The 13,028-nt window shown below is 22.4% G+C and overlaps 5 protein-coding genes across 5 annotated transcripts; all 5 read left to right on the top strand.

Moving 5' to 3' along the window:
• Nucleotides 1-957: 957 nt before the first annotated feature.
• On the top strand, nucleotides 958-1,499 carry OCT59_023631 (uncharacterized protein; the record flags this gene model as incomplete). Its single annotated transcript, XM_066134854.1, has 2 exons — nucleotides 958-974; nucleotides 1,076-1,499. The coding sequence occupies 2 exons, from the start codon at nucleotides 958-960 to the stop codon at nucleotides 1,497-1,499; spliced, it is 441 nt and encodes a 146-aa protein (XP_065990938.1).
• Nucleotides 1,500-2,445: 946 nt separating this feature from the next.
• Nucleotides 2,446-3,724, top strand: OCT59_023630 (uncharacterized protein). The gene has a single exon (XM_066134853.1). It carries the CDS (start codon nucleotides 2,491-2,493, stop codon nucleotides 3,583-3,585), a length of 1,095 nt encoding a protein of 364 aa, XP_065990937.1. The 5' UTR covers nucleotides 2,446-2,490; the 3' UTR covers nucleotides 3,586-3,724.
• A 1,330-nt stretch (nucleotides 3,725-5,054) lies between these two features.
• Nucleotides 5,055-6,041, top strand: OCT59_023629 (uncharacterized protein; the record flags this gene model as incomplete). The annotated part of the gene is made up of 1 exon (XM_066134852.1): nucleotides 5,055-6,041. The coding sequence occupies one exon, from the start codon at nucleotides 5,055-5,057 to the stop codon at nucleotides 6,039-6,041; it is 987 nt and encodes a 328-aa protein (XP_065990936.1).
• Nucleotides 6,042-7,058: 1,017 nt separating this feature from the next.
• OCT59_023628 (uncharacterized protein) lies at nucleotides 7,059-8,045 on the top strand (the record flags this gene model as incomplete). Its single annotated transcript, XM_066134851.1, has 1 exon — nucleotides 7,059-8,045. The coding sequence occupies one exon, from the start codon at nucleotides 7,059-7,061 to the stop codon at nucleotides 8,043-8,045; it is 987 nt and encodes a 328-aa protein (XP_065990935.1).
• Nucleotides 8,046-11,491: 3,446 nt separating this feature from the next.
• On the top strand, nucleotides 11,492-12,614 carry OCT59_023627 (uncharacterized protein; the record flags this gene model as incomplete). Its single annotated transcript, XM_066134850.1, has 1 exon — nucleotides 11,492-12,614. The coding sequence occupies exon 1, from the start codon at nucleotides 11,511-11,513 to the stop codon at nucleotides 12,612-12,614; it is 1,104 nt and encodes a 367-aa protein (XP_065990934.1). The 5' UTR covers nucleotides 11,492-11,510.
• Between the last annotated feature and the right edge of the window lie 414 nt (nucleotides 12,615-13,028).

The raw sequence follows: 13,028 nt of genomic DNA, 5'->3' as shown, positions 1-13,028 counted from the left end.
ACCCTATAAAAAAGTTAATGCATTTTTTATACTGGGTTTGTATACTGAAAGCATCTTTTTATAATAAGAAATATGGAAAATGCATACTAATCTTATATTTTGAATAACAGGATTTGTGTGGTAATTTTGTTCATTTAAAGAAATTTTAAATTTTGTCTATTGATTTCAATTAGTTAATAATTTATCCCATAATTTTATTTGAAAAACAAAAAAAAATTAAAGTGTAATATAAGCCAGAATTGTTTCTAATCAATATTAATCTAAATTATATTTCATTTCTCTTTATCTCTTATATTTCTTACTATATTAATTACACTGAGAATTATGTTTTATGTACTTGTTTTTTTTTATAGGGTTAAATTATTTATCTAGTATATCTAACAATTATAAATGGAAAAATAAAGTATGTTATAATTGCTGCTTCATTTAGGTAGACAATATAAGCGTCTATTAAATAATTACAACTTGGGTCAATGATCAACAAATTGCCACATTAACTTTAAATATCTGCTATAAATACACAAAAATGATCAGCAAAACACTTACTAATATAAATATGTTGTGAAAAAAAAAAAATTCTTTTTGTTATCTTTTCTCCTTATTCTTAAATTATTTTGCAATGTCTGATAAACAAATTTGATTCTAAAACTGATAATTCTTTAATCACTAATAATTTATTACTTGAATTTTCTCAAATAATTCAAAACTTTGATAAATTGAATTTAAAAGAAATCGAACCTATTATAAATGATTATATTTTTGAAGGAGATTTAAGTATTGTAATTGACGGATTGGTTGACCTTATTTTTAAAGAACTAAATAAAGGAGAAGACAAAATAATAATAAAAAAACATGTTCTTGAATTTATTAATAATCATAAAATAGTTTTATACAATTACCTCTTAAATGACCAAAGTAAATCAAATTCTATTTGTTTACTTGGATATTTTTATTATTATGGAATTGAAACTGAAGTTAATGAACAAAGAGCAATTGAATTATATCAAGAAGCTGCAGAATTAGAAAATATTGTAGCTCAATTTAATCTTGCTAATGAATATATTTTTGGAAAAAGTTTTCAAAATCAATATTTAGCTTTTGAATTATCAAAAAAATTAGCAGATGATGATTATGCATATGGATGCAATAATTTAGGTTATTGTTATGAAAATGGAATTGGAACTGATATCAATAGTCAAAAAGCATTTGAATCATATCAAAAAGCAGCAGATTTTGAAAGTATAACTGCAATATTTAACTTAATAGAATGCTATTATGAAGGAATTGGAACTAATATTAATAAGCAGAAGGTATTTGAATTATATAAAAAAGCAGCAAATTTAGGAAATAGTACAGCTCAATATAGTCTTGCTTGGATGTATGAAAATGGAAGTGAAGTTGTAAAGGATATTAATAATGCAATTTATTGGTACAAAAAATCTGCTGAACAAGGATATACAGAAGCTCAATTAAGTTTAAATGAACTTTTAAAGGAATAAAATATATTTATTATTTCTATTATTTGTACAATTATGAGTAAAAAATAAAAGGTTTTAATCTATGAAACTTTATGAAGTATATTATTAGCTAAAAATAGATCATGAACATTTAGTATAAAAAGTAGTTAAAATTCAATAAATATTACTTAACAAATTATGTTTATTTATTTCCATTCAAAAGGTTTCCTATATATAATTGAGTAATAAAGATTTGTCAACCAGCAAATTTTCTTTGAAATAAAATTAATTTTAGGAAAATTATAAATTACTTTATTACACTAGTTTATTAAATACCAGTTTTTCTAAAATATTTAAATAAAAAATCAATTATTAATTTAAAAAATCAAAACTCTTTTTACACTAACATATATACTTATTGTTGGGTTACAAAATATTACATAAAATAAAAATTACCCATTAAGGAATTAATTGAATACTGAAATTATTCCAGCATTGAAATCAATAAATTGTTTTGTTATCTATAAAAATAAGTAAATACGGTTTTTTTTATACATATTTCTATGATGAAAGACATGGAAAAATGTAAATCTGTATTTTGAATAACAGTGTTTGGGAAAGACCAGACCATACGACTATTTAAAGGATTTATTTTTTGATTTTTGATTGGGTTTATATCTTATCACATAATTTTTTCTGAAAAATAAAGTGTAATGTAGGTCAGATTATAGTGCTTATTATCATTATTCTAGATTATTTATATCTGTCGTGAATTTGCCAAACATTGATTTATTAAATAGTATTATACTTCATTTTTCTTATTTCTTATATTTCCAAACAACTGATTTTTATTACTTTGAATCGTACTATGACAAATGATCAGCAAAATCACTGCACTAACTTTAAATATCTGTCATAAATACACAAAAAATGATCAACAAAACACTATTACTAATATAAATATGTTGTGAAAAAAAAAATAAAAAATGAAATTCTTTTTGTTATCTTTTCCTTATTCTTAAATTATTTTACAATGTCAAATAAACAAATTGATTCAAAATCTAACAATTCTTCAATTACTAATAGTTTATTACAAGAATTTTCTCAAATAATTCAAAACTTTGATAAATTGAATTTAAAAGAAATCGAACCTATTATAAATGATTATATTTTTGAAGGAGATTTAAGTATTGTAATTGACGGATTGGTTGACCTTATTTTTAAAGAACTAAATAAAGGAGAAGATAGAATAGTAATAAAAAAACATGTTCTTGAATTTATTAATAATCATAAAATAGTTTTATATAATTACCTCTTAAATGACCAAAGTAAATCAAATTCTATTTGTTTACTTGGATATTTTTATTATTATGGAATTGAAACTGAAGTTAATGAACAAAGAGCAATTGAATTATATCAAGAAGCTGCAGTATTAGGAAATATTGTAGCTCAATTTAATCTTGTCAATGAATATATTTTTGGAAAAAGTTTTCAAAACTATAATTTAGCTTTTGAATTATCAAAAAAATTAGCATATGATGATTATGCATATGGATGTAATAACTTAGGTTATTGTTATGAAAATGGTATTGAAACTGAAGTTAATGAACAACGAGCAATTGAATTATATCAAAAAGCAGCAGATTTAGGAAATGTTGGTGGAATAAATAACTTAGGTTGGTGTTATTATGATGGAATTGGAACTGATATTAATACACAGAAGGTCTTTGAATCATTTCAGAAAGCAGCAGATTTTGGAAATACAATTGGAATAAATAACTTAGCTTGGTGTTATAGAGAAGGAATTGGAACTAATGTTAATGAACAAAAAGCATTTGAATTATATCAAAAAGCAGCAGATTTGGAAAATATAACTGCAATATTTAATTTAATAGAATGCTATTATGAAGGAATTGGAACTAATATTGATAAGCAGAAGGTATTTGAATTATATCAAAAAGCAGCAAATTTAGGAAATAGTACAGCTCAATATAGTCTTGCTTGGATGTATGAAAATGGAAGTGAAGTTAAAAAGGATATTAATAATGCAATTTATTGGTACAAAAAATCTGCTAAACAAGGACATACAGAAGCTCAACTAAAATTAAAAGAACTTTTAAAAGAATAAAATATATTTTATTATTTCTATTATTTGTAGAATGAGAAGTAAAAAATAAGGGGGTCTTAAAATAATTCATAATCTAAATTATTTTGTAATTATTACTTCATTAGATAATAAATTGAATAAAAATCTATACTTTATTATTGCACATGTAAAACTTTAAAAAGTATATTATTAAATAAATATCATGAACATTTGGTACAAAAAGCATTAAATTTCAATAAATAATATATTGGTAGGGAAGTTAACATATCACTGAACTTTGAAGCATTATGGATGATATTTCAGCTGCCATATAAATAACTGTATTATTATACAGATGTTCAAAATTAGTAAAATATTAAATGAACTCTACAAGCTTATTAATTAGCATAGTAAATAATAGTTAGGTATTTTGCCTATAAAACTATTATATGTGATATTTGATCTAAATAATATAGTAATGCATCAAAAATGTCTGCTATAATGGTTTATCTAAAAGATATCAATTTGATAAAATGACATGATCCTACTTGGCTGGATAACAAATATTATTTAACAGGCTTTTGTCTAATATCCAAGACATGCTTATTTCCATTAAATTAAAAAGTTTCATATAAGTAAGCAATATAAATCTAAACCAGCAAATTTATTTAAAAATACTTATTTTTAGAAAATTATGATTGCTTATTTGCTTTTATCACATTATCTTACTAAATCCCGATTTATTCTATATAATATTTAAAATATTTAATTAAATAAATCTTTACCAAAAATCAAAATTCTTTTAAGACTAACATACTGTTTTTAAGTTACAAATACAGAGTTTATATAATAAAAGACATCTTTGTTATAATGAGGGACATGAGAAAATATAAAATCTGTATTTTAAATAACAGAATTTAGAAAAAACTTGGCCATTTGACTATTTAAAGGATTTTTATCTTTTGATCAATATCTTATTACATAATTTTTGTTGAAAATAAAGTGTAATGTAAGCCAGAATTAGTATGCTGACCAACATTATTTACATTGTTTTCAAATGATCCAGATTATTTATATTTTGTCATTTGAACCATTTGTATTTTTAAGACATTTGTCTTATACACTAGGAAGGGAAATATAAAAAATAAAGAAAAATGAAATATAATATTACATAATAAATCAGAATTTAATATAATTCTTACTAAAAATATAAATACTTTTTTTATAGGTGTAAATAAGTTACTTATCATTTATCATTTAACACTTCTAACAAGTAGATAGAATAAAGCATTTAGGTAAGTAAAAATAGCATTTATTACTACATAGTTATTACAACTGGTGATCTGAATTTCTTATTACTTTGAAACAAATGATCAGCAATTGCACTAACTTTAAATACTTGATATAAATACATAAAAATTGATCAACAAAACACTATTACTAATATAAATATGTTGTGAAAAAAAAAATAAAAATAAAATTCTTTTTCCTTATTCTTGAATTATTTTACAATGTCTAATAAACAAATTGATTCTAAAACTAACAATTTTTCAATCACTAATAATTTATTACATGAATTTTCTTATATAATTCAAAATTTTGATAAAATGAATTTAAAAGAAATCGAACCTATTATGATTGATTATATTTTTGAAGGAGATTTAAGTATTTTAATTGATGAATTGGTTGACCTTATTTTTAAGGAACTAAATAAAGGAGAAGATAAAATAGTAATAAAGAAACATATTCTTGATTTTATTAATAATCATAAAATAGTTTTATACAACTACCTCTTAAATGACCAAAATAAATCAAATTCTATTTGTTTACTTGGATATTTTTATTATTATGGAATTGAAACTGAAGTTAATGAACAAAGAGCAATTGAATTATATCAACAAGCTGCAGAATTAGAAAATATTGTAGCTCAATTTAATCTTTCTAATGAATATATTTTTGGAAAAAGTTTTCAAAACAAAAATTTAGCTTTTGAATTATCAAAAAAATTAGCAGATGATAATTATGCATATGGATACAATAATTTAGGTTATTGTTATGAAAATGGAATTGGAACCGATGTCAATGACCAAAAGGCATTTGAATTATATCAAAAAGCAGCAGATTTAGGGAATTCATATGGAATAAATAACTTAGGTTATTGTTATAAATGGGGAATTGGAACCAATGTTAATAAACAAAAAGCATTTGAATTATATCAAAAAGCAGCAGATTTAGAAAATACAACTGCAATGCTTAACTTAATAGGATGCTATTATGATGGAATTGGAACTAATATTAATAAGCAGAAGGGATTTGAATTATATCAAAAAGCGGCAAATTTAGGAAATAGTACAGCTCAATATAGTCTTGCCTGGATGTATGAAAATGGAAGTGAAGTTAAAAAGGATATTAATAATGCAATTTATTGGTACAAAAAATCTGCTAAACAAGGATATACAGATTCTCAACAAAATTTAAATAAACTTTTAAAGGAATAAAATATATTTTATTATTTCTATTATTGGAAGAATTAGGAGCAAAAAATAAAAGGTTTTAATCTATATTACTTTATTTGCACATATGAAAACTTTATGAAGTATATTATTAGCTAAAAATATATACCATAAACATTTAGTACAAAAAAGTAGTTAAATTATAACAACAATTTTTTGTCTGATATATGTTTACTTAAAAAGGTTTCCTATATATAATTGAGTAATAAATATTCAAACCAGCTTGAAATAAAAATTAATTTTAGAAAAATTATAAATTGCTCTTATTATACTATTTCACTAAATTTATTCTATATAATATTGTAAAATATTTAAATAGAGAAATCAATTATTAATTTAAAAAAAATAAAAACTCTTTTAACACTAACATATATATTTATTGTTGGATTACAAAATATTACATAAAATTAAAGTTAACTATTAAGGAATTAATTGAACACTGAAATTATTTCAGCATTGAGATCAATAAATTGTATTGTTATCTATAAATAAAAGTGAATACATTTTTTTTTATACTGAATTTAATAACAAAAGACATATTTATAATGAAAGACATGGAAAATGCAAAATCTGTATTTTGAATAACAGTGTTTGGGAAAAACCTGCCAATTTGACTATTTGAAGGATTTTTATTTTTTGATTTTTGATTGGGTTTATATCTTATCACATAATTTTTTGCCGAAAAATGAAGTAATGTAGATCAGATTATAGTGCTTACCAACATTATTCTAGATTATTTATATTTTTCATGTGAATTTACCAAATACTGATTTATTAAGCGATATTATACTTCATATTCCTTATTTCTTATATTTCCCAACAACTGATTTTTTATTACTTTGAATCATATTACCACAAATGATCAGCAAATTACTGCACTAACTTTAAATACCTGATTATAAATACACAAAAAATGATCAACAAACACTATTACTAATATAAATATGTTGTGAAAGAGAAATAAAAATAAAATTCTTTTCCTTATTCTTGAATTATTTTACAATGTCTAATAAACAAATTTATTCTGAAAATAATAATTTTTCGAACACTAATAATTTATTACATGAATTTTCTCAAATAATTCAAAATTTTGATAAAATGAATTTAAAAGAAATCGAACCTATTATATATGATTATATTTTTGAAGGAGATTTGAGTATTTTAATTGATGAATTGGTTGATATTATTTTTAAGGAACTAAATAAAGGAGAAGATAATATAGTAGTGAAAAAAATTGTTCTTGATTTTATTGATAATCATAAGATAACTTTATATAATTACCTTTTAAATGACCAAAGTAATTCTAATTCTATTTGTTTACTTGGATATTTTTATTATTATGGAATTGAAAATGAAGTTAATAAACAAAGAGCAATTGAATTATATCAAAAAGCTGCAGAATTAAAAAATATTGTAGCTCAATTTAATCTTGTTAATGAATATATTTTTGGAAAAAGTTTTCAAAATTACAATTTAGCTTTTGAATTATCAAAAAAATTAGCAGATGATGATTATGCATTTGGATGTAATAACTTAGGTTATTGTTATGAAGATGGAATTGGAACCGATGTCAATGACCAAAAAGCATTTGAATCATATCAAAAAGCAGCAGATTTAGGGAATTCATATGGAATAAATAGCTTAGGTTGTTGTTATAATTGGGGAATTGGTACTGATGTTAATAAACAAAAAGCATTCGAATTATATCAAAAGGCAGCAGATTTAGGAAATTTGACTGGAATGAATAACTTAGGTTTGTGTTATGAAAAGGGAATTGGAACTAATGTTGATAAGCAGAAAACATTCGAACTATATCAAAAAGCAGCAAATTTAGGAGATAGTGCAGCTCAATACACTCTTGCATGGATGTATGAAAACGGAAGTGAAATTAAAAAGGATATTAATAATGCAATTTACTGGTACAAAAAATCTGCTGAACAAGGATTCACAGAAGCTCAACTAAGTTTAAATGAACTTTTAAAGGAATAAATTATATTTTATTATTTCTATTATTGATAGAATTAAGAGTAAAAAATAAAAGGTTCTATTCTATATTACTTTATTTGCAACTTTATGTAGCTAAAAATAAATACCATATACATTTAGTACAAAAAGTAGTTAAGATTCAATAACAATTTTTTGACTGATATATGTTTACTGAAAATTAAAAGTTAATTTTAGAAAAATTATAAATTGCTCTTATTACACTATTTTACTATATTTATTCAATATAAGATTGTAAAATATTTAAATAAAGAAACCAATTATTAATTTAAAAAAATCAATTGGATTACAAAATATTACACAAAATTAAAGCTACTTATTAGTATAAAGATCAATAAATTGTTTGTTATCTATAAAAAAAAGTAAATACATTTTTTTTATACTGAATTATATAACAAAAGACATTTTAATAATGAAAGACATGGAAAAATATAAAATCTGTATTTTGAATAACAGTGCTTGGGAAAGACCTGCCAATTTGACTATTTAAAGGATATTTATTTTTTGATTTTTGATTGGTTTATATCTTGTCACATAATTTTTGCTGAAAAATAAAGTGTAATCTAAGCCAGATTATAGTCATTATTCTAGATTATTTATACTTGTCATGTGAATTTGCTGAACACTAATTATTAAGCAATATTATACTTCATTTTCCTTATTTCCCAAAAACTGATTTTATTATTACTTTGAATCGTATTACCACAAATGATCAGCAAATTACTGCACTAACTTTAAATATCTGCTATAAATACACAAAAATGATCAGCAAAACACTATTACTAATATAAATATGTAAAAAAAAAATAAAAATAAAATTCTTTTTGTTATCTCTTCTCCTTATTCTCAAATTATTTTACAATGTCTAATAAACAAATTGATTCTGAAACTAATAATTTTTCGATCACTAATAATTTATTACATGAATTTTCTCAAATAATTCAAAATTTCAATAAAATTTTAATAAAAGAAATCGAACCTATTATAAAAAGTTGAACCTATTATAAATGATCATATTTTTGAAGGAGATTTAGTATTATAATTGATGGATTAGTTGATCTTATTTTTAAGGAACTTAATAAATGAGAAGGTCCAATAGTAATAAAATAACATGTACTCAATTTTATTAATAATCATAAAATAGTTTTATATAATTACCTCTTAAGTCACCAAAGTAAATCAACTGTTTGCTTACTTGGATATTTTTATTATTATGGAATTGAAACTGAAGTTAATAAACAAAGAGCAATTGAATTATATCAAAAAGCTGCAGAATTAGAAATATTATAGCTCAATTTAATCTTGTTGATGAATATATTTATGGAAAAAGTTACTACAATTTAGCTTTTGAGTTATCAAAAATTAGCAGATAATGATTACTATGCATATGGATGTAATAAATACATATTATTGGATGTGGGAGTAGCTATATCGGTCACAGGACCGAATGATTGGATGGAAATGGGCCACGTAGTGGCCATTTTCACCAATTAATGAAGGTCTCTGCGACACATCCAATAAGTGTGTTATCGTTTTGACATTTTTAATCATGTATTAATTAATAACATTATAAATAAGCTTTCTATAAATTTCATTTTTAATCCACTTTATAAGCTTTATTTAAACTTTTCCTACAAAATATTCATTTATGCCATTTTTTACTCCACTTAATTATATCAATCATGTGTTATTGTTAATTTGTTATGGCTAATAAAAATATCAGTCTATGAAAATTTGCATGATCCTATATATTGGGCTGAACAATAACTTGGGTTATTGTTGTGAAAATGGAATTGGAACTAATATCAATGACCAAAAAGCAGCAGATTTTGGGAATATTAACGGAATAAATGGCTTAGCTTGTTGTTATAGACTAATGTTAATGAATAAAAAGCATTTGAATTATATCAAAAAGCAGCAGATTTTGAAATTTAACTTAATAAATTAGTATTATGAAGGAATTGGAACTAATATTAATAAACAGAAGGTATTTGAATTATATCAAAAAGCAGAAAATTTAGGAAATAGTACAGCTCAATATAGTCTTGCTTGGATGTATGAAAATGGAAGTGAAGTTAAAAAGGATATTAATAATGCAATTTATTGGTACAAAAAATCTGCTAAACAAGGACATATAGGAGCCCAATTACAATTAAAAGAACTTTTGAAGAAATAAATTATACTTTGTTATTTCTATTATTGGTAGAATTAGAAGTAAAAATAAAAGCTTTTAAAATTTACTATCTAAATTTTACTTTATTTATTAGATAATAAATTGAATAAAAATCTATACTTTATTGGCCTATTTGAAAGCTTTATGAAATATATTATTAGTTGAAAAATATTTATCATGAACATTTAGTACAAAAAGTAGTTAAAATTCAGTAAATATTATTTAACAATTTTTTATCAAATATATTATGTTTATTTCCATTCACTTAAAAGGTTTGGGTAATTAAGGTTCAAATTTTTTTTGAAATAAAAATTAATTTTAGAATAAATAAATTGCTTTATTATACTAACTTACTAGATACCAGTTTATTCTATATGATGTAAATATTTAAATATTTAAATAGAGAAGTCAATTATTGATTTAAAAAATCAAAACTCTTTTAACACTAATATATTTATTGTTGAGTAAGTTATCTATTAAGGAATTAATCGAATACTAAAATTATTTCAACATTGAAATTGATAAATTGTTTTGTTATCTATAAAAAAAGTAAATACGTTTTTTATATTGAGTTTATAATTAAAAGATATCTTTTTATAATAAGAGATGCGAAAAAATGCACAATTCTGTATTTCGAATAACAGTGTTGAAAAAGACATGATCATCTGACCATCTAAAGGATTTTGTCTTTTGATTTGATTGGTTGATATCATGTCATAATTTTTGTTGAATTAAATATAGGCCAAGTTTTGACCAACATTATTTTAAAATGACTTAGGTTATTTGTAGTATTTGTCATTTGAATCATTTGTATTTTAATAAAGTTATACTTCATTTTTCCTATATTTCTTAGTATATAAAACATACTAATTTCTCAGTATAAAAAAATTTAATTACTTTTTACTTAAGGTAAATATTACTTATCATCTAATACATCTAACCATTACAAAAGGATAAAACAAAGTTTTTATAATTGAAAAATTGAAAAATCTATCTATAATCATTCAATTTACCTAAATAAAGCAATTATAAAAAATTACAATAATTATTAAATATAAGCATAGTTACATAGTAATAACAACTGGCGATCTGAATTTTTTATTACTTCGAATGTATTATCACAAATGATCAGCAAATTGCACTAACCTTATATATCTTGCTATAAATACACAAGAAGTGATCGACAAACACCATTACTAATATAAATATGTTGTGAAAAAAAATAAAAATAAAATTCTATTTGTTATCTTTTCTCCTTATTCTCAAATTATTTTACAATGTCTAATAATTCTAAAATCAACAATTCTTTGATCAATAATGATTTTTCGCATGAAATTTCTCTGACTCAAAATTTTAATAAAATAAATATAAAAGAAATAGAACCTACAACTAAAGTTATCAATAAAAGTATTTTTGAAGAAGATTTAAGTATTGTGATTGATAAATTGGTTAATCTTATATGTGTGGAACTGAATAAAGGAAAGGATTCAATAGTAATAAAGCAACATGTTTTTGATTATATTAATAATTGTAAAATAATTTTACAGGAAATTTATATTTACCTTTTAAATAACCAAAATGAATCAAATTCAATTTATTTACTTGGATATTTTAATAATTATGGAATTGAAACTGAAGTTAATGAACAAAGAGCAATCGAATTGTATCTAAAAGCTGCAAATTTAGAAAATAGAGTAGCTCAATTAAATCTTGTTAATGAATATATTTATGGAAAAGGTGGTTACAAAAATGGCGATATAGCTTTTGAATTAACTAAAAAATTAGCAGAAGAAGAATATGCATGTGGAATCAATAATTTAGGTTATTGCTATGAAGTTGGAATCGGAACTAATGTTAATGAAGATAAAGCATTTGAATTTTATCAAAAGGCAGTAGATTTAGGAAATATTAACGGAATTAATAATTTGGGTTGGTGTTATTATGAAGGGATTGGAACTGATATTAATACACTGAAGTGCTTTGAATTGTTCCAGAAAGCAGCAGATTTGGGAAATTCATATGGAATGAGTAGTTTGGGATATTGCTTTAAAGAAGGAATTGGGACTAATATTAATAATCAAAAAGCATTTGAATTATATAAAAAAGCGGCTGATTTAGAGAATTTAATTGCAATAAAAAACTTAGTGTGGTGTTATGAAAATGGAATTGGAACTAATGTTGATAAAAAGAAGGTATTTGAATTATATCAAAAAGCAGCGCATTTAGGAAGTAGTACAGCTCAATATAATCTTGCTAAAATGTATGAAAGTGGAAGTGATGTTAAAAAAGATATGGACCAAGCAATTTATTGGTACCAAAAATCTGCTGAACAGGGATATAAATATGCTCAAAAAAAATTAAAGCAACTTTTAAAGGAATAAATTATATAATTTATTTCTATAAAATTAAGAGTAAAATTAAGTAATTTTTTATCTAAATATTTTTGTAATTATTATTATATTAAATAGGAATTTAAATAAAATCCTATAGTTGCAAAACTCAAATTAGTATAAAATATATGAAAATATATGAAAGTATATTATAATATCCATGAATATTTAGTATAGAAAGTATTTAAGTTATCATGGATACAGTATCTTATAGCAATTTTTTTATTTAATGTATGTTTAACAAGTTCTATAGTTTTCAATTTTTAAAACAAAATAAATATAATATAAATTTTAATAACTAAATATTTAATAAATTTTCTCAAAAAAAAAAGAACAAATTCTTGACTACTTACACTTAAGTGCATATAAAATACACCATCTAAACTTTATATATCGTTTTCTGTC

This window comes from Rhizophagus irregularis, chromosome 4 (assembly GCF_026210795.1).
Source record: "Rhizophagus irregularis chromosome 4, complete sequence".
Taxonomy (NCBI): domain Eukaryota; kingdom Fungi; phylum Glomeromycota; class Glomeromycetes; order Glomerales; family Glomeraceae; genus Rhizophagus; species Rhizophagus irregularis.
The sequence above is the reverse complement of the archived record's forward strand: the minus strand, read 5'-3'. Positions and strand labels throughout refer to the sequence as shown.

Bases quoted from the DNA above. Each gene is read 5' to 3' on its own strand.
- OCT59_023630 (XM_066134853.1), top strand. From the start codon at position 2,491: ATGTCAAATAAACAAATTGATTCAAAATCTAACAATTCTTCAATTACT.